General features: G+C 40.8%; 1 protein-coding gene across 1 annotated transcript in view; it reads left to right on the top strand.

Moving 5' to 3' along the window:
* The window catches only part of ncanb (neurocan b), a 144,332-nt gene that overhangs the window by 35,197 nt on the left and 86,949 nt on the right, over nt 1-22,186 (top strand). The window contains exons 3-6 of the mRNA XM_069694842.1: nt 9,549-9,778; nt 9,920-10,088; nt 15,713-15,887; nt 19,730-19,857. Of these exons, the coding sequence (XP_069550943.1) occupies nt 9,549-9,778; nt 9,920-10,088; nt 15,713-15,887; nt 19,730-19,857 (702 nt within the window). The remainder of the gene's footprint in view (nt 1-9,548; nt 9,779-9,919; nt 10,089-15,712; nt 15,888-19,729; nt 19,858-22,186) is intronic.

Raw genomic sequence — 22,186 nt, 5'->3', positions numbered from 1 at the left:
CTCATCTAAAATGAATTTGTATCTATCGTGTCTTTCCGTTAGTGTCTTTCCATGTTTATCTGCTTTGCTTTAATGCAAAAGTTGCTCACTGCAAAAGCAAACACAGCCGTTATTCTCGAACCCTGGCTGTTTGAGCACAACTGCTGACTCACTGTTGTGCTTTCTCACCTGGTATTATCGCAGTCACTTGTGCTCTACACTGCAGACCAGTGCGATCATTCAGAAGCTTGACTCACTCACCTACTCAACAAAACACCATTGACTGCTGATGTTTAGAGACAAGCAAATAAAAAGATCTATTAACGTTACCGTTGAAAGATTTGTCCGGCGAATATTTGTGGGGACAACTGAGATGGCTGACAGCCGGCATTCATACTGCATTCATTCCAGCCATTAGCCCATAAACACACATAATTATTTCCACATTCTGGCTAATTAATATCAGCCTCACCTTTGTCTAAATGCCAGGTCTATGTTATACTGATTTGTCTCATCGTTTTTGTCGGATGCATTTAGTCTAATTTCTTTCCTACAACTGGTAATGTTAGCTGACGTGACCGGCAAAGACATAAAGTTGCTAAATGCGAGATAGGGCACAAAGTGCAACATGTCAAGCTGTTAAATCAGCTTCTGAAAAATAAATATTGGTGCAGTGCATATATTTTACCAGTCAGCCAAAGCACGATTCTGCATATGTTTTCAGGTCATTAAGTCAGACAGGCTTACTTGGAAGTTCATGCATTTTTAGATTCATCTATCATTTCCATTTTTTTAAATTATGTTAATTTTTTAGTTTACTGTTAGCCTAGATTTCATTATGAAAAATGTTAAGATTTGTTTAAGATGTAAGCTGGACTGGGAAATTGGAAGAGGAGGATGAGATGAGGAAGACATAAGCCAAAGAGAAAGGAAAGCAAAGGTGATCGAGAAATAGGAATAGGAAAAAAAAAAGATTAGGGAGCTTAGAGGAGGACTCATTGGAAGGAAGGAGGAGGCTGGTGGTAGTCGGAGGGATGATTTGGGGAGAAGCTCTCATGAGACAGAATGTCAGCGTGTAGACTTTATTTCCAAACCCTGCGTGATGGCCGCCTGGCAGACCTGCTGTGTTTAGATAGGCAACATGAGTGCGCACACAAACATGGACACACACACAGAAAACTTGGAGTGTCTTTCAATGGCTCGAGTGCGTACATCTGTGTGTAGCTTTGTGTCTTTGCACATTTGAGACTTTGTGTACTTCCGGTTGGGGAAATGTGGCTGCACTGCAGTGAAACACGGACCAGTGATCAAACACAGAGAAAAAAAGAGGCGGAAACCAGGTCTCCCCATTCAATTTACATTATACACTACTGTACAAAGCCTCAGATCTGCTCTTTGAAGAGACCACCTCAAAACCACACAGTTAAATGTGTGTGTGTGTGTGTGTGTGTGTGTTAAAAGTCCCCCCCCCCTCTCTTGCATTCGTCGTAACTCTGTTGCCATGGTTATGATTTTTGGGCATGGTTAGGGCGGTATCTGCCTCTTCTCTATCTCCGCTTCCCTTTTCATGTTATTTTCTCCATGTCTCCAGTTTACTCCATTTGTCTTTGTGCGTCATCCAAGGTCTTGTTAAAAGGATGCATTTCTCCACATCCCCCAAAATGAAAAAAAAAACCCACAATAAAGACATCAGTTTTGTCAGGCGATACGCTCACACACAAACTAACCCGCCGCCACCATCCTTGAGATGTTTTATTCACAGAAGATTAAAATGTTTCAGCTTCTTCCCACTTATTTTAAAAAGTTGCACTTAACACTGTCTTCTCTAGTTTTTGTTTGTAGGGCATTTCTTCAAATTTGGCAACATTTTTCACTTGGACTCAAGGATGAACTGATTTTCTTTTGGCGGTTAAAGGTCACTGTGACCACATGAAAGTCATTAGCAACCATAACTCAAGAATTTATACACTAAATATGACAAAATTTCACCATGAAACAAAAAATGTATGATATTTTACATGCAAAAGGTCAAAGGTGACACTGTTATTCAACACAATAACTCATGAACACAAGGGGAGATTGTGACCAAATTTCACCTTTAGTCAGATGCTGAATTGGTGACACTAATCTTGGGTCCACTTTGAAACTGTGCTGATCGTATCGGTCTTTTGTGCTGCCAGGTTGAAAATGTGTGTGAATCTTTTTTTTAAATTTGTAGCTTCTTTACAGCAACATCCATGTTTGAAGCATCTTCAACTGTCATGGCTATAACTTTGTGTTCTAACAGGATCAGATTCATTGGACAAATTCCTTTAAAGTCTTCACATATGATTTGAATCTGGACCGACATGGTTGTAAACTGCAGTTTGGTTCGTGGAGGCAGACAACCGAGAGGCAGTATTTCTAGTTCTTCACTGTGTTCATAGCATATCAATGAGAACTTTGTTCAATATTTGGTTTGTAATGTTTACTTTAAATTATAAAGTGAAGTTGTAGATTATGGTAACATAAATGTAAATACATAAACATAAACAAACATAAAAAATTATGTTTGTTTGTTTTGTGGGTTCAGCTGGTGATACTCATAGTTTAATACATTTTTGGGGAAAAATGCTGTAAGTCATTGGAAGGTTGTAAAAAATAAGTAAAGTCATTTTTCCAAGTTCTGTGCCTAGTATGTAAAGTGTGGAGGTACTAATCATTTACTTGATTATTTCCATTTTACTCTATACTTTAACCCCGCCACAAGACAGAAATATTGTACTTTTACAATTTGATGGCAAGTTGCTAGTTACTCACACAAAGTATATGATGGAAAAATAATGATGCATTTTTATCAGTTAAACTACCCAATAGCATACTAAAGAGTTACAAGTGGCTGCACATAAACCAATATCATCATTAAAATACTTCTCGTGGATTATTAAGTTCTGCAGACAGTACTTTTAGTTAAATCCTGAATGCAGAACTTTCACTTCTAACAGAGTATTAGTGGTTGTTAGTATGGAACTTCAGATCTCTGCTGGAAAAGAGTAATTTAATATTTTTTTTTGGAAAAGTACAGATTGTGTTTATTGTTGCAGTTCCAGTTTAATCCCAACATAGCCAAGAGAGCCTGTTGCACACGAGGTTCTCTGAACAAACCAATGTGTGAAAGCCTACAGGCAAATAAAAAGTACAAAAGATAGAGATTCAAGTTTCTGAAAATGATTTAATAATGCATAAATATTTACTTGAGTATAAACGGAGCCATACATTTCAACAGTTGTGTATCAACAGAAGTTTTTTTTTAAATATATAATTCTTTACAGATACATTTTCAAGGACGTTTTTGGAAACATATTTACCCATTCCCGTTAGTTCAAACTGTTGACATGAGTTCAACCACCTCCATCATGTTCCAGGTTAAAACCAACGCTGTTACGAAAACAGCCTGATCCCAGCCTGCTGCAGTCCGGTTGTTTGTGTTGTATCAGCTGTCATTTTCTAACACAGTGATCAACTAATAGTGGGAAGCCTCTGTCAGACAGCTCATCTGTCATGATTTATGACCTACACACACTCCTGTGTGAACACACACTTCTACAAACACATAATCAGCTGACACACAGGCAGCAGAAATGGGGTGGCGACGTCTGGAGAGGATTCACTCGATCAGTCCTGGTAGCTCTTGACTGGCAGGCTGACAGCTTTGATGTTGGCAAATTGGAGACAAAACGGCCTTTATCTTTGGAAAACCACTCGGAGGTACCTCAGTGAGAAAGAAAGAGAGAAAAAGTAAGAAAGAGACGGAGAGAACAAGGAATGATGTTCTCAATTGTGTTCCTATTACAGTGAAAATGCCATTACCGCCCACCCTGTGTCTGTGTGCAGCTCTGTGCCAGCCACATAAAGGCTCTCTGACTGTGTTTAATAATTCGAGAGCATCTCTAACGGGAAGACAGATGGGCCAACAGTGACGATCACGTAGATGCCACTGTGAACCAGCGGAATGAAAATAAGAAAATCCGAGCTCTATCTGCACGCTGCATGCGGGAGGTGGAGCTTCCAGGAGGAGGTGGAGGATGTGTCCTCTCCCACCCTGACCTTCTCAACACTCGTACAGACAGACAAAGACACGAGGCGAGGTCAATAAAAGATCACCTGTTAACATTTAACAAAGTGCGCCCCGCCGCCTTGGACTTCACGAGCTGATGTTTTCCACTGGAGGAGTTTTACTGAGCTTTTTTGACCAATTCTCTTCTTTAGAATTGACATTCAGGATTTCACCTCGCTTTTTTTTATCACCTCACAGCCAGGTGAGCCTTGTTTAGTGAAGAGAAAGAGAAATATGAAACAAGAATAGATAATGAAACAAAAGGCAGTTTCTTTGAGGTTATGCTTGTGACAACATTTCCATCTAAATGCAGATTTGAGATAGCGGTTGCGTGGAGGCCCACGCTAGTTTACATTCATTACCATGGAGGAAGAGAACAACGTTGGTGTTGTTTTTTAATTCTGACACGGTCTCCTTCAAGATGTAATTTAGGCTTTTCAAAAAGAGAATGTGCAATTGATTTTATTCCATTTATTAGTGCAAATAGCAGCACCAGCCGGGAAACAAGTAACACATTTGTCCAAATAAAGTGGACAGACCGAGTGAGAGGGGGGGAGGGAGGATGTGATTGTAAAGCTTGGTTGGCTTCATTTGAAGCACTGTCGTGTTATTGGCAGCGTAAGTAGCGTAATGTTACCCAAATGGTGCTTATCCAGGTGGAACTTGGCAAGAAACTGGCAAGCAGATTAAACATCATTGATGCCTCTTTGCTGAAGAAGAAATTTTGTCTGTTTTTGTTCCCTAGCAAGCTCTTGGCAAGATGGTTCAGAAATTGCAGTTTGGCTGTCTTTTGGGGCCGCACTTTCCTCTGTTCGTGTTTATGTGTGTGTTTGTGCGTGTGTGTGCTGGAGATGAAGGGGCACGTGCTCGAGTGTGTGGTAAACAAAGATGAGTGCCACATCCTTGAGGGGGATAAAACAGAGTGACAGCAGGGACTGGAATCTGATAGCCTCTTCTGAAAGATGTGGTCTTTGAGTGCGTTTGTGTGTGTGTGCGTGTGTGTGTGAGCGCGAGCGCATGAATTTGATACAATATCAGTCTTAACACACCTCCTACTGAATCACACCAGTAAATCTCTACTTTTTCTACCATATCCCCTCGACTCCATTTCCACATCATGTCATTCCAATTTCCCCGTTACACGCAGCTCCAACTTTTTCCACTTCCACTTTTTTGTTTATGTATTCTCCTTCGTCTACCTCCTTCCACGCTCACTACCCTGCGCTGTGTGGTTATGCTTGAGCCAATTGTGCTTGTTTATCTTTTACATGGCGTCTGTTGTTTACTCTGTCAATATGAAAGAAAAGTACATTGCTACTACCGTCAAGAAAAACACATTTCAAAATTGAATCCATTTTCCTGTACACCTACTCCCATCTCATCACAGAGCGCCTCACTATGCTGGAGGAATTGACTACAATTTATACTCTTTGTGTAACTCACATTTTAACCCTCTACACTGATGCATTTTTCTGTTTTTGTATACAAAATGAATAATTATTGTCTGCTGTAACAATAATGAGAGATACCATAATTTTAAAACAAAAAAGGATTCTTTGAAAATGATATTTGTCAAATTGAGCAGTCAACATAACATTTAAGCAAAATCTGCTCCTTTAAAGCACAGTTCAGATGATTTGATCAAATCATCAAGTAAAGTCAGTTGCAGCCATTGTTCACCTGTTCTAAATATGGCTGTGCCTCAAGTTCCCTGCAAAATTTTTTTTTATGATCAGTAGTATTGCGATAGAGGTAATCATGGCATCAGAACTAAGTGAAAGTTAGATTTGTTATTTGTTAAAAAAAAAAAGGGGCTTTCTCAGCATCAAACCATGGCTTATATAAAGGTTTATAAAGGGTCTATTCATGGTGCTCCAAAACCCTTTGTGGAAACTGGATCAGTTGTATCCAAAACACAAACAGGCAAACAGAAAGTGACCTCACCATCAGAAGATCAATACTCCATGCATTGTTCACAGAGATAGAAAAGTAACTTCCACATAAACACACAGAGACTCCAACCAATAAAATGGATTCATACTGCAGCAGGAGAATGAGCTCAAACACGCCTTAAAGCCTTTAAGAACTACCTGAAGACCGAAGAGTTCTGCCTGTCATGGACTTTCACCTCGACGCCACTGAACATTTATGGACCTTTGAAGACTGAGAAAGCCAAACATATATTTATAAAAGTGGCATTTACTGTATCTTCTCATATAACTTAACACTAGACAATAGACAAAACAAGGGAATAACAGTATTTCCCAAAACTATTCCTTTAACTAGCAACTCCCACTATTTCTTCAAGATGGTTTCTTTTATACACAAGACAAAAAAATCTGAAGAAAAAGACCTGTCCTCCTGAGCAGGAGTCATTGTAAGCGACCCACACTGCTTTGCTTGTTTATTCTTCACCTCCCCTCTTGCCTCTTCTCATTTCTGTGCTTTTGAAAGCCTCATGCATTTTGTTTCACAGGTCACCTCACTCGACGGGCTGAGCTCCTCTCGAGTGCGAAACGAGAGGCCATTTCAGAGAACAAATCCTGTTTGATGCTGCCATGCAGAGCCACATAGATCAGTTGGTGAGGGAGTTAGGCAAGTAGCGCTTGTCTAAGACGATGTCACTGGGAGAAGCGGAGAAGTGGGTATTAATGTGTGTTTATGCCTCTGTGGGGAGGGAAAAATGTGACGGGAGGGCTCATGTTAGGCTATCAGGGAAGAGGCACTCAGCCTCTTAGCTTGAGCAACTGCAACAGCATAACAGCTGCAGGAATGAGCAATGACAGCTATTCACACACCTTTTTTGTGTGTGTGTGTTGAAAGGCACATTAACCGTCCAGTTAGGGATGAAAAATGGCCTTTCAAAGCTGTGTTTGAGAGGTGTGTGTTTACGTGTGTGAGTGGAGGCTGTATATTCAATGTTTCATAAACAGCAAATAAGGGATGAGGTGTTTTCACGAGTACACACACTCACACTCCCGTTGGCAATCAAAGATAAGGCACCTGATTCAAAGTTGAATCTCATGGAGCAACTGAATTTTCTCAGCATGGCTAAGGGAAAAACCTAATCCTGAATATAATACAGAAACCCAGTAAATGTTTGTACATAGGTGGAAGATAAACTAAAAATAAGATTTCCAGATGAAAAATAAGAAGGTACGTGAATGAACTGAGCTGAAATGCTCATCTGAAAGCTGGCAGGTGGCCGAGCTGCAGGCGGAGGAGGAGGCAAAAGAGAGTGGCAGGAGATGGGGAGAAAAATGACAGAGCCAAGAGAGGGACGGAGAGGTTGAGCGACTCGCACAGCGGTGTGCCTGTGATCACTGGAAAAACAATGTTCCACCAATCTGCCATTTAATTACAGACAGGACAGGCCGCCCCTGTAGCGTGTATCGCTTTAACATGCATTCAATCAAATAGGAGTGGAGCAGGACAAACAAAGTGTGCAGTGGAAACTGACACTAATGAAACGAAATCAATAGGCTCATTTTCTCCACCATGTTGTCTGTCCCACCCCCTTAGGCAGTTTTTTTTCTTTTTTTTTCCCCTTGTCCTCTCTGTCTTCACTCATTTTTAACAGCATGGATAGATTTCTTCCACCTGGTTGATGTAGCTGTAATACAGCATTTCTCTTGGTCAAATTATATCATTTCTGAGTTACATAGTTGGTTTAAAATACTGTTGTTTTGTTAATAAAGGAAGTTTTAACAAGACGAGCCATGCAAGCAGCTCTGTGAGATGGTATTAAAGCAAATTGCTAATTTGAATTCGCTACCATGCTGATGTTCACCTTCAAATGGAATTCACTAGCTCATGGTTACGACATGGGAAGTTGTGTGCATTGTATAATTGGCGCTTGAGTGCTTAAGTCATGACAACAGCGCTGTAAGCAATGGCAACAAGGACCGCATCTAGAAATCACAGAAGTAACAATGCAGGAAATGCAAAAGCATAATGACAGAGGGAAAAGATGAGGTCGTTGCTGACATCAACATTTCCTCAGTAGTATTATTAAATCACAAAGAACACTTCCGTATGACTAAGATCACGTACCATACCTTCATGGCCGAAAAATGTCAGTAAGCACGTCACAACTCGTAAACTCAGAGCTTTAAGAACATTTTGAGGTTGTGAACACCACGAGAGGGAGGCGTTCAGATGGACTCTTCCCATGAACACGACAAACACGACCCCATTAGAGGGCAGCAAACATGTTCCTTTAGCGTGTTAGCATGCTAACATTTCCTAATTAGTGCAAAACACAAAGCTCAGCTGAGGATGATGGAAATGTTAATAATTCTGTAGGTTTAAAAAGGGATTTTTTTTTTCTTCTTCTTTTTACTTGATGATAATGCCCACATGAAACTCAACCTGAAGGGGGGCATTGATGTCTTTACCAAATTTCATGGCAAACAATCAAATAGTTATTGCAATATTTCACTTAAAATTACAAATGCCAACGTCATGGTGACACAAGAAGAACGTTCAGGGTCATTTCTAAGTCTGTTAAATTTATCATCTCTGCAGTTCTGGGAATTTCCCAGCAGTCTTAGTGGCAGAATGACCGACAGATCTTCATTGCCACTCGCACCGTCACTAAAGGCTGGATGATTGAAAATGCATGCAGTGATACTGGGCTTTGGGGGCAAATTAGATGAGGGACATGTTTGTTCCAGTGTTCTTAGTAATGAGAAGAAAGAGAATCGTGACTGATAAGGGAGCTAGAAAAAGTCATAAGAGGATGTATAGGTAAACTTCATTCACACTGTGCACGCTGGATAAACAGAAGCAGATAGAGCCCAGAGATGATATTACTATTTTGTAAACTGTTTCCCTCTGGAATGCAAATGAGCCACCTCTGTCTTTTCATGCAAGGTGACACAAGATTAGAGTATAATAATGTATGATATGTACAATATGACTGTACCAGTGCAAGATGAGATTTAAACTGGTTGGGAGGAGAGACAACAATAAAAAAAAAATGCATCAGAACATTGCAGGATTTTGCTGAATGGTGAAAGCCTTATAATCTTATAATCATATATCCTTTCTCTCTGTCACCTGTAGTTCTGATGGAAGTAATATTTGTGTCTCTGTGGTGGTGGTTTTGCTGTAAGCTGCAAAGAGGTGCTTCATATTGAGCCTATAGTGCATATCTAGGTTTGATGTATGGTTTATGAAAATACTTTTGATATCTTCCCTCTACAGTATATCCTTGCCTCCCCTGTTCAGGTAGCACAATAATGGTCTGCTGGATCAATGACCAATAATCAGAGGCAGAATGAGCTTCTGTTTTTTTTTCCCTTTTTACTCCACTAGCAGGTTCTGATGGAACAAAAGAATCTGAAAGGAAAGCCCACGTTTTCTCTACAAGAAGCAATTAACTAAAACCTTTTCAATGCAAAAAAATAAAAAATAAACATGCTCTGGCTTCATTTACAAGCCAGCATTGATTGATCCCTCCTCTCCTCAGGCTCTACCAATACAGACACCGTGGTGAATATGCGGAAGGTGACCCACCAGACCATTAGTGAGGAGCTTTCAAAGACCGTTCTCCTCCCTTGCCTCTTCACCCTCCGCCCCAGTACCGGTCCATCCCACGAGCCCCCCAGGATCAAGTGGACCAAGGTTTGGGGCCAGAGAGGCTCCGACGGCCTGCAGAAGGAACAGTCAGTCCTGGTTGCTAAAGACAATGTTGTCAAGGTACAGTAAACACTGAGGGGGACCATTCTTAAATGTTTGATATCGTGTTGTTTGAGAAATATGAGTCACTCTCTAGGCTTTAGCTGTTTCTTTTGACCATTTTCATCCATTATTTCTCCCTTGACTCCCCTCTTTTCTCAGGTGAAGAAGGCCTTCCAGGGTCGTGTAATGTTGCCTGGTTACAATAAGAACCGCTACAATGCCAGTCTTGCTCTAACCGGGCTACGCTCTAGCGACTCTGGTCTGTACCGCTGTGAGGTCGTGGTTGGCATCAACGACGAACAGGACACAGTTCCCTTGGAAGTCACAGGTGAATAAAATGTAGACTTTTTTCTCATTAAGGCAGCCATTTTAAATTTAAAGTCAGATATTTAATATTTAAATTATTGTAATGGGAATAGAACCTGGAAATTTTAAGTTTGTTTGCATTTTTATACAATCATGCCACCATCATCAGCTAATCAGCTAGCTGCTACAAGCTACTTTACAGTTGTGAAGTAATTTGATAAATGTTGAATTTAATGTGACAGTAGTTGATTGAAAGAAACCAACATCAATACAAGTCAAAAGTATTTACAAAATTATTAAAAAAAATTGTGCTTCACATCCAACAGTAGCGGTTAACATCAAATAACTGAGTAGCTCCAGAAGTTACAACTCACATATATATATATATATATATATATATATGTGTGTGTGTATAATGTATTGTAAAGGAATCAAATGACAAATTTTAGCACTATTTGAAAAAATTGAATACAAATATTTTCATGGCTTGGAAATTGTTTGCTAGGCAGCAAATATGGTTATACAGGTTAAACAAGCATCGTCAGGGTGAAGTCTGAAAATCTGGAGGTTTTTTTCCACATTTCGGCACCAAAATTATTCGAGAAGCAATTACAGAGGGCGCAAAAAGTTTTAGTTAATGGAGGTGGGCACACACACGGCCTTCCAAAGTCACCAAAAACCTTCTATGTATGTTCAATTTTACCTCATTCACTTTCTTCTACAGTTTCACATCTATAACACATTGAAGTTCTCACAATACATTAAAGTACAACGTTTAATACAATTGAGAGTGTGTAACAGTTTAGATCAATGAAGCCCATCAATACGGTGTTCTTGAGCCACATAATGTAATCTGGGTTTTGCCAAATGCTGATAGGTCCGCTGTTTTTTTTTTTCAGCTGTTTATAGGATTATTTCCTCTGAGTTTATTAAATATCCAATACACAGCAGCTTGGTCAATATGAACATCTCCAATGTGAGTGTGAAACAGCGTATTTGTGATGTGTATTTTTTGTTGTGGGACTTCATGCCTCATTGAGATGAACTCTTTACCGTTAAATACACTGTGGCAAATAGATAAGCCTGTTATCTAACAGTACGATCCATGTTGATTGTATTGAACAGAATTTGGTGACCCTGTTGAAAGCAACAATGACTGAAATTTGTTCTGAGTTAATGAAAATGTAATCAAATTATTTAAATTGAATTTTAAGTATACCAAAGTTTGAGCCTGGCCATTACTGTGTTTGGTTTTAATAGTATTACTGTAAGCTGTAATGTGTTTTGAAATATTAACACAGGACAGTTACACCAGTTACTGTAAGTATTGTTAGAATAGAGATTTAAAAAAAAGAAGAGAGCAATCAGGAAATACCTTCATAAAATGTATTATTATGTCTCAGCATATTTCATATTAATATCAGTGGATAGTACACACTGATTAACACTAGTATGTGTTGTGTATTTTTACCGACACAAATTACTGTCTGAGTGAATCCCTGCTCTTTGGTTGTGAACAGCTCCCCCATTGCTATGAGGGTCGGTCACTATGAATAATAATGACCCTGTTTTCCATGTCAGGCTAATGCAGTCATTACAGCCAGGCTTGTGTACTGTCCGTGTAGAATGTATGATGATGGGGGAAAGGTGAGGTTACTCGCACACATTAAACATCATTGACCTGGGCCATTCAGGTGCTGTTCAAGCACTGAAAGCCTAATGAAAGCAATATGTTAAAGCCCAGCAGTGCACACAATTTTCAAATAGTGTTGCTTTGAGAGCTTTTGTATGGCTCTCCATGGCTAAATGGGCAAACCATTTGCTGCATTATCTGTATCCAGGACACCAGTATTTGTGGAATTACTAGACTACCTGGGGGTACCGCACTGTAGAAATTACTGTGTCAGAGTATTTTGGCTGCAAAGCTATCATCCATTTCCAGGTCACTCACTATTTTTAATAGTAACCTATTATCATAATGACTACAGGGAATAACACAATGCAACAGCCACTGTACACCATGCCATCGCTTGCCACAAACCCATGCTAGCCTTAACATAACTAAAAGCAGCTGTAAAAGCCCAGTAGCCTTTATTATTTTACCTCATCTCCAAGATAGCCTCTGCTCCACACCTGCATGTGGCTCAAATGTGAATATAGTCAAAGTATGCAGACACAATGTCCTATGTCTGATTTCAGTACTTCAACTTCAAGGAAGCTATCTAGTTTACTCAAGCAAGAGGAGCACTCGTGACTGATGGACAATGCCTTAGTCCATCCAACAAACACTCAAAGTAGCTTTCCTGACCTCCCCTGAATGCAGCATTATTTGACTGACGTGAATCACCATACAGTTTAGTTTGGGGGTATTGTAGTGTCATAGGTTCACTTGAAATCACCACTGGGGAGAGTGCAGCAGTTTATCAGGACTACCGAGAGAGAAAGCTGGTCCAGTGTGTGAAAGTGAGAGGGCGACAGTGTGGCTGGTATCAGGGCAGACAGACAAAGACCTGTTTGCTGATCCGTGTAGAGATGGGTGAGCAGTTTAGACTGTGAATGCAGCTGTAGATGTCTATTAAGATCCACCTTTTGTGATCATTATAAATGATACAGTCCATCTAGCAAAGCAGAATTACGGACTTTGTGTAGATGCATTTTACAGATTGTAATAAGTGAGCGCATAAGCTGTAGTTAATTCCAAGACGTAAAAAGCTGTCTCAGAGCTTTTCAGCCAGCTGTGGATGATGAAGCAGGTCACTCTTTGAATTTTCAATCATTTACACAATGTCTTAAGAAATGACCAATGTGTATGAGAACTGAACAAAAAGCCAACACAAAGTGTAAAAAAAAGTTGGTCGTGGCGCGGGATCCATCCCTATGTAGAATGCATCCCTATACGGACCACCTCATCTTTCTCCTTACGAGGACTTTACATTTATTAAACGAGACCCCTGTCACTATGCTTGGGAGACCCTGTGTCTTGGCCAATCGATTAACATGCCATGAAAACCAGTCCTTCAGAGAGAAACCAATTACGTAGCCGGTGAGGGGTAGCCATCTCCAGGGCTTAGTCTTAATTGGCAGTCACGCTACATGGCAGACTGCAGCCGTCCTTGCACTAATTCTGTGCTCAACGTGTTAATTAGCAGGTATTGATGCTGCTCAGCTGTATCAATATCATATTAATCCACGCTGCTCTTTTCATGGAGTCATTTGTGTGTTTCTAAGCCTCGATGAGACATCCTTCCTCTCCTGCCATCTCCTTCTTAATTTCTCCCTCGCTGCCTCTGTCTTCCTCGCTCTTGGTTTTGTCCATCTTTTTCCTTTCTCTCGGCACTTATTGACCGCTCAATTGGCTGTGTCTCACCAATTAGAACACAGTGGCATTGATTGCATTTGTCAGCCATTGTCTTCGGTGAGATATGGAGGCTCACCATTAACTAGTAGGTAGTATATCGGCACTAAGCATGGTGCAAAGCGTTTGTAATTGTTTATACCACCTCTTGAATCTAGCAGACTTTCAGCATGGATCTGTACAGCTGCTTGCTTACAGCTGGATTACTACAAACCAGCAGAACAGCTTCAGTGCTCCTTAACATAAACTCTGCAAGTTTGCTGGAGAGATGGGGGACAGTGACTCCAAAAGATTCTACTCCGGACGTATTTGATGATGATGATGATGATGATGATGATGATGATGATGATGATGATGATGATGGGGAGAGCAATGAAGAGCAATCTGGTCCAAAATGCAACCATCTTTGCTTTCTCAAAAGACATTTATCCTGTCAATCTGGGCATATAACCTCATAATAAGCCAGCTTCTCGAACCTAAAGGCAACCACTACACCACAACTGTCTTGGTATATGTTGTTTTCTGAGTTCGTCTGAATCTGAACTTTCATGTCGCACATTAATGTGTGACATCAACACTTTGTGCACAATTTTAAATTCCTGCTTTTACAGAGATTGTTCTACAATTTGGGAAACACATCTACAGCCAGAAGAAAGTTTACTGTCTGAGTTTAGCATGAAGACTGGGATGAGGAAGAAACCTCTGTAAACTCACAAGGAAACAAACTCTGCCTCCCAACACTTTTAAAACAATGATTTGCCTATTTGTACACTGTGATCATTGTACAGACCAAACAAAGAATCTACACAAATAGTAATCAGTGAGTTTTAGGATTTTACTAAATTTGGACCGTTGTTTCAAAGATGGATTTCTCGACTGTAGTTGAAACTCATTTCCCCAATGTTACCATGGTGTACCTCTGTGTGTTGAAACTAATTAATGTAATTCGACTGTATACATTTGAACACAGTACAGTGTAGTGCACTAAGTAATAATGCCAAGAGCCAAGGGACACTGACTCCTCAGCAGTACTCCAATGAGGGCAGTCACATATGGTGCTTTGCAGCTCTCCTCCCTAGAGATCGTGCGGGTATGCTGCGAAGATGCAGAGGGTAAAAATAGAGATGAGGTATTAGGCATCCTACCCTCGTGTGGAATGGGTCTGGGTTTCCCATACTGAAGGGAAACCCATTTGTCTCTCTCGTGTACGTATTAGCCAGCAAGCTAGCATCTCTATTTGGACAGAATCCCACAGTCTCAAAGGAAAAAGGACAGAAGTGGAGAAGTTAGGAACACAACAGAGAGGATTTCTGCTCCACGTTTCTACGAGGAGGAGAATATGAATACGATGACAGAATAGCTGAGTGGACTGCTGGGAGTGAGGGAAGTCTGTCTGTGTGTGTATGCGCACCACACTCAAACACACACGGCTCTGTTTTTGCTTTCTGCGCCCCAAGCCTGTAGTGCGAACGTTCAAATTGCCACGCTGGCTTCCTTCTCGCAGGAATCTCTGTCACTCTCCCAGACAAAGCCAGCGAAGATAAAAGAGTCGTATTAGTAGCTAGACGCCCACGAGCTCTCATGTCGCTGGATGCCTCTCAGGGGCGCAGCACTGAATGGCAGGCAGAGGTGGGAGGTGAGGGAACGTTGGATGGACCCTTCTGAAGCGGCTCTATTCCCATTTAAGTCAAATATATGCTCGTTTCACAGCTCAGGGAATTGTGCCTCATCTGGTCCCAGTTAATTTTTTCCTGCTTCCAATCTTTTAACCCCACTTTTTTTTATATTCCTGTCCACCTCTCACCCTCGTTTTTTGTCACAGTAGTTCAATACATACATCTACTTGAATGCAGTCTCCCTGTTTCTTTGTCTGCCTTCTTTGTTATACTGTGATGAGCGCAGAGGCAGGCAGCAGGGTGACATTGTGTGTGAAGCAGTAAAGTAAACATCACCACTGTTTGTCATACTCTGTATCCAAGGGCAACATCTCTTTTCTCTAACGATAAGCCACCTGACTATCTGATGCAAATGAGATTCACGTACACAGGTTGCCGAACCTGAATGCTGCAGTTCGTCCTGCACAGATGGAACAATGTCAGAACATGATGAGGATGTCTAGAGGGCTTTGTGTTTATGTGCCTGTGAACATGTACATGCTCATGTTTTAATGGCTCAAGGTTGCAGTTCATCAATGCTTCTGTGATTTAAAGGTTGCAGGTCATAAATTCATGTGATTAGTTCCCGCAGCATCCTCCCTACTTGTTATCACATTTACTGTCTCTCTGCTCCAGGTGTGGTGTTCCACTACCGGGCCCCTCATGACCGCTACGCTCTGTCCTTCGCTGATGCCAAGAGGGTGTGCGTGGAAAACTCGGCGGCCATCGCGACGCCAGGTCAACTGCAGGCTACTTTTGCTGATGGCTATGACAACTGTGACGCTGGCTGGCTGTCCGACCAGACTGTACGGTGAGGCTTTCAGCACTAAGTACAAGTAATAGGTGGTATAAAAAAAGCCAAAGTTTGGGTATGTTGCTGTTGGAATAACTCTCAAGAGGACACACTTTACTGTTACTAATGTGATACAGCAAAACGCTGTGATACTACAGAACTTCTGTGTTACTGCAGTCCTCATGATCGGGGTGATATTTCAACTAAGTAGTATGGATCAAGAAAAACAAAATATAGTGAAGAAAAAAAACAGATGAACTCCCACCCCAGTTATAGTTGGCATGGCAACAGATAGCCATGCATTGTGCGTGTTATGCACTGACTTTTTTGAAGGTGTGTCTTTACTATTGTATATTCAGCTTTTATTTAACGATAACCAACATCTGAAGTCCAGAAGCACAACATTACTTCATCTATAGAGCCTGAATGTTACATACAATATGAAGCACCATCAAAAGGTTCTGAGACTCGTCTACAACAACCAAAAACTGTACCTGATTTAAATCTGGTCGCTATCTTCTCCAAAGTAGACTCTTTGTACAGCGACACACTCCTCCCAGCAATCTTGCCATGCTTGGAACTCTCCCTGGAAGTCCTGTTCTGTAAGCGCGCCAAACACCATCTGCCATTCGTACCGAATCTCGTCCGCAATGTCTAAATGTCAACCCTTCAGCTTCAACTTCATCTAAGGGAACAGAAAGAAGTCGCAGGGAGCCAGATCTGGCAATTGGGGAGGAGCAACGATTGTGCTGTTGCAGATTAGAAATTTATGTGATTTTAGCGCACTATGGGCCTGATTTACGAAAGGTTTGCGTGTGTAAAAGCACGTGCAAACTTCACATCACCCGCCAAAAAATGTCCAAGGTAATCTACTAACGACGTGCAGTGAGGATTGCAGCTTTCAAATGTGCAATTTAACACTCATTGTCCATTTTGCGTGTTTGCCTGCATGCATATGTAATATTGGGCGTTTCTACCTGTAGGTGCAAAATACTCGGAGGGGAAATGCAAATACATCAATTTAGCACCCGCAATGATATTTACTAAACCTAAAAGTAGAGATAGGAGAAGTGATTGCGTATGTATTTTAGTACGACTGAAAGGCACGTATTAATCAGGTGCGCAAATCTGGAGAGACGGCTGCTCTTATTATTGTGGTGAGAAGGAGACGCGGAGAGAGCAAAAAATATGTAGAGAATGTGGTTTTACACTCAATTAAACATTTCTAAAATGTCAAAGGCAAAAAATGATTTAGACATATCGTATGTCCAGCGATGACATTTCTGAGTTGTTGAATGAACTGAATGATAATTTACAGTCAACAACAAGGAGGAGCCACAAAATACCAGCAATTAAAAAACTTCTTAAAAAACGACTCAGCATTTTCCTGCCTCTGGGTCGTTACAGCGTATCGCTGCTCGGATATCCCACCCAGTCTCGTTATTCAGGTTTGCTGTCGCAGTTACTGAATGCAACGTCCCGCAGAATTCACAGGTACTTTCATAAGGTTCCTGAACACTCGCGAGTTATTGAATGAGACCAATTCATCTGCTCATCACAGAAAGAGCTGGATCTGCTGATCGGTGTTTGTGAGGAGCATCTGATCCACCGTCCCTCCTGTTTTATTGACGACGTTTTATTATTGAGCTGGGTTTTTTTCCCGCTTTTTTTAGTTACTCCCACAGCATTGACTTCCTTGCTGATAATCTCCTATTTAGTATTTTGTTCTTGTTGTATTTGTATTTCTTAATTTCAATGGGATCTGATTTCCTTTTCCATTTGCAGTCGCTCTGTTTTCCATTGCTGGAATCACTTTAACACACTCAAACCCCTCATTTAAATACAGCAATTTGCACCTGATAACAGTGATGCAAATACGTTTAATAAATCACCTGCAAAATGGGTGCAAAGTAAATGTGCAAATTCTTGAAAAAAACGCGCTATTTTAGTACTCTTTATTTGAGATCTTAGTAAATCGGGCCCTTTGAGCGGACATGTTGTCAGGTTGGAGAACCGAAGTCCCAGTGTGTCAAAGTTCAGTTTGTTTCCACCGAAGGTTTTCTGTTCTGAGGCCTCAGAACATTACAGTGTTGACAGTCTGATCGTAGGGATGAATTTACAGTGCACAACCAAATACATTTTAAAGAAATTCTCTAGCATTGAATACTTACTCATGAAAGTTATTTCTTCCGCCGGCTTCATGATCATTATTGTGGTGCATAAAAGAAATAGCCTTGAAACTTTGTGATTGGACCACGTACATTGCAGCTAAATGTGAATCTTAAAGAATAAATAATAGTTAGGTGTTTTGGATTGAAAGTAGCAAGGCTTGCTAAATCAGGTTGTGACTTTAAGATCTCTCTCAGACAGTTGTTTCAGCCTAATATTATTCATAATTTACCTCATGATTAAACATTGTAATGTAATAAATGGTCTCTGCTTCTAGAAATCTTTCTAAATCCAGAAAAGTTCTTGATTTATTTAAAAGTAAGAAATACGTCAGTGAGAAAGTTAATTTAATCTTTTTGGAGCTTTGATAAACATAAAACTGCGTAACATAATTGGACCTAATTGCTTGTTTGCACACTGGAAAGGCAGTTAACTACATCTGCCCCCTCTGAGCTGTCTGTCAGGCTGCTGCATGTGCCTAAACTTGCCACCTTCCATTAAGTCCCTCTTTAACATTACCAGTCAGAGCTCGCCTTTTGACAGCGTTCTCCATACCTACATTTTAATTTCAAATCGCTGTTGCTCCAGTCGGCAAGCAGATTGACTGTTGTCTTCCTGGCAGTTCTTTTCTACAACCTTCCTGCAGCACGGCTTCCTTCCCTATTTCTTTCTCTCCTTCCATCCCGCGCTCCTGTTGTTTTCACTCGGGAGCTATCTAATTGGTCCAGATCCAGGAGGCTCTGACTGCGCACCAGCCAGGAGGAAAGTATCCAATTAATACTCGGGGAAAAAAAATTCAGACATCAGCTGTCGTTTCATCAGCCACCGAGCAGAAAGAAAACGGCTAAGGCCAGAGACACTACAAGCCTCAGTTCTCTCATTATACCCTGATGAAAATAGGCTGCTCTATATGAAGAGCAAACCCAGGTGTATGTGCAGGCATGTGTGCCTTGTACATTTATATTTGATTGTGTGTGTGTCTTTTCCAAGTACTTCATAAGTCCCTGTATGCCCAGTGTAATCTTTTAATCAGCCTCTTTGCTTTGTGCCCCGGTGCTGCTGGAATCAATGTTCTTGTGGAATAATTGCTCAGTTGGAGCCTAAATATAGATCGCTGTTTTCACAGCCCCACAGGCATGCCAAGCCACTGAAGGAATTCCTGATACTTTTAACCTCCCCTTGACTTGCCACTTTTACCTCTTTCTCTCTGTCGCTCTAAAAGCTTGACCGTTACTGGCGTTCTTACATTGCCAGAGCATTAAGCACATTTTGAAAAGGATTTAAAGTAAAATGTTTGGGTAAGTATGCAGTGAAACTCACACCGAGGGCAGAATAATTAAAAGAAACAAGACGCTGTATCTATTGAAGTGCTTTCCAATTATTGTCCTGAGGTTGTTTTGCTAAGTAGTGAAGGTTACTGAATTGGGGGGAGATATCCGTGCGTTTATTTTTTGTTATTCACCGGGAAAGACATTTTGGTAATCTCTGAGAGGAAGATATGTTTAAAGTTATTGTATTCAGGGAAGGCGATGATAAAAGTGTAGCCAGATTTTCATCATATTCTGTATGCATGTGAACTCATCCCAGGGGAGCAAAGTCTGGCTGCTTTTTTCACTGCCAAGCTATATTAATCTCACTCTCTCTTTTTCTCTCACTCTCTTTGTCTTTGTCCCTCTTGGTTTCCTCTGCAGCTACCCCATCCAGTCGCCTCGCCCCGGTTGCTATGGCGATCGGGAGGACTCACCCGGAGTCCGTAACTACGGCAATAGGTCCCCCGATGAGCTGTTTGATGTCTACTGCTTTGCTAAGCAGCTTCAAGGTAGGAGTCGGGAGCTTCGGCCGTAAATTTGAGTTTAGTCATGCATGGGTCCACTAAGCTGTGGGTGTGCTGCGAGAGAACGTAGTGGCCAGGATTTAATACTGTGTAAGCACAGCAAGAGAGAGGAAGAGGAGCAGAGTTCACAGAAGGGAAAGGGAGAGGCAGTGTGAGTCCTGCTGTCATGTTTATGCCTCCTAAGCAATTTGGGTCAGTAGTGTTATCCTAAAACTTTTACTTTTTCATTTACAGTGTCACAGGCAGAGGTCTACAACAGGTGGACAAAATCACCTCATCTTCATTCATTCACTACTCCTTATGTAGCTCAGTAAGTGAGCAAAATTGAGATTCTGGACACTTGCATTAATTCTTACATCTATGAAATGTGGCAAATTGTTTTGTGAGATTGTTAGCAGAATGTTGTGTACATAACCACGGACAAATGTTTGTAGTGTGTTCTAACATAAGCTGCAAATGTGAGCATGTCTGCCTATCTAGCTTTCTAAAGTAATCTAACACAGCATTACTTTCAATGCTGAAGTGGCACATCATGTAATTTCACCAACAGTGCTGCTCTTATATTTCAATGTCTTCTTCATAGATCAGCAAGTGCAGTTGTGCAGACTTTTATTTTCATTTCATTTTATTTCATTGTGCAAGCTCACTCAGCAATCTCAAATTCAGTGATCACTCATACAGATGTACTGTAGTCACTGCAACATACTGCATATCCAGTGCTATCACTTTCAGAAGCTCCAGCCCCACCCCAGCATCCAACTGTGGACTCTGAGTCTGCACTCCTGTATTGGAGAAGTGATTAGTGCTACAGCGTACTACCTGCTGTGCTGAGCTCGGTGTTTCCTCGCGCTCGGTGCTTATAGACACACTGCATTTAGTCTACATTCACATTATAATCAATTGTGTGCAAGTTGCCCAGCTGAAATTAGATGTTTGTGACCTGCATATTCCACTGAACAATCATAATAACAGCCGGCTTTTAAACACCGCAGTCTGACCCGCGCCGGGGGTAAGTGTATCTGGGTCACTTATTATGAGGTGGTACAAAAGCAACTGTCGTTCAGCATAATGGTAGTAAGAGTTTCCACATCTATTCATAGACAATATGAACACCCTGTTTGTGACTGAGATGCTGAGCAGACAAGATTACATGACCACCTCGAGACTTCATACCCCGCAGCTTACGATATTATTCAGTGAAATTAACAACCTGATTGAAACAATCATTAGATAATTATCTATCGTCAAACTAAAATTATGTGCTGATTTATAGCTCTTATTTTGTTAAAAACAACAACAACAACAACAACAAAAAATAGTTAAATGAATAGACTTAAAACATAAACTGTTTAATAATCAATGGTGCACTGTAGTAGACATTTGTCTCATTTAAATGTCTCCATCTCATATTTCATCTGACTTTGGTTTACTGTATCATAGCTGTATTAATTTAGTCAGATTATAAATATTAGTCTCCAAGAAATGCATAAAAGTGACCTTCAGTGGATTTTCTTTTTACCCTTTTTCCTTAAATTCACCAACCGTCCAATGAAATATTTTAGGCATTTTCTTGCCTAAAAGTTCTCTCCTGAAACATCCCTCCTCACATAATCCCATTCTGCTTCTTGCCCCTTTGATTTTGTTTGCATCTTGACCCTTCACCATCTTCCTTTCTGTTCAATAAAACAGAAACACCCCTGCTTACTGTGGGCATAAATCTCCTGGATCCTCATATCAAACTTGTTCTTCTGTTCTCCGCTCCACGTTCTCACTGTCCACCCGTTCGGTTCATATATTTTTCATCACACCCTGAACGGCTGTTGGATCATCTGATCATATAATTTTATTTGTGCTGTGCAGACACAGTGATCTTCTTGACTGTTCTCTATCTCACTTGCCGAAGCCCTATTTTTGCATCACTATTTTATCAACGCCTTTTCTTTCTTCTCTTTCAGCCGCTTTCGATGTGCTTGTCTTTCTCTGAGGTCCCTTTTTGCAATTAAGAATAGAAAGATTTGCCTTTTTATAGTCTGTACTTTGAATTCTGTTTTTTTTATTTTTATTATTATTTTATTGTAGGCAAAAATAAAGTGCCTTTTTATGCATAACAACGGAACTTTTTCAATCATCCCGCTACTTCAAGTCTCCACCTCACTTCTTTTACAAAGTTGATAAAGGAAATGGCGAGAAGTTCTCGCCTTTAAAGGCACTTCAAAGTGTCTCAAGAGAATACTGACACACACACACACACACACACACACACACACACACACACACACACACACACACACACACACACACACACACACACACA

The sequence above is a fragment of the Brachyistius frenatus genome, unplaced genomic scaffold, assembly GCF_029030835.1.
Source record: "Brachyistius frenatus isolate BFR_SWC_R1_liver_20210118 unplaced genomic scaffold, ASM2903083v1 Contig_18, whole genome shotgun sequence".
Classification (NCBI taxonomy): domain Eukaryota; kingdom Metazoa; phylum Chordata; class Actinopteri; family Embiotocidae; genus Brachyistius; species Brachyistius frenatus.
The sequence above is the reverse complement of the archived record's forward strand: the minus strand, read 5'-3'. Positions and strand labels throughout refer to the sequence as shown.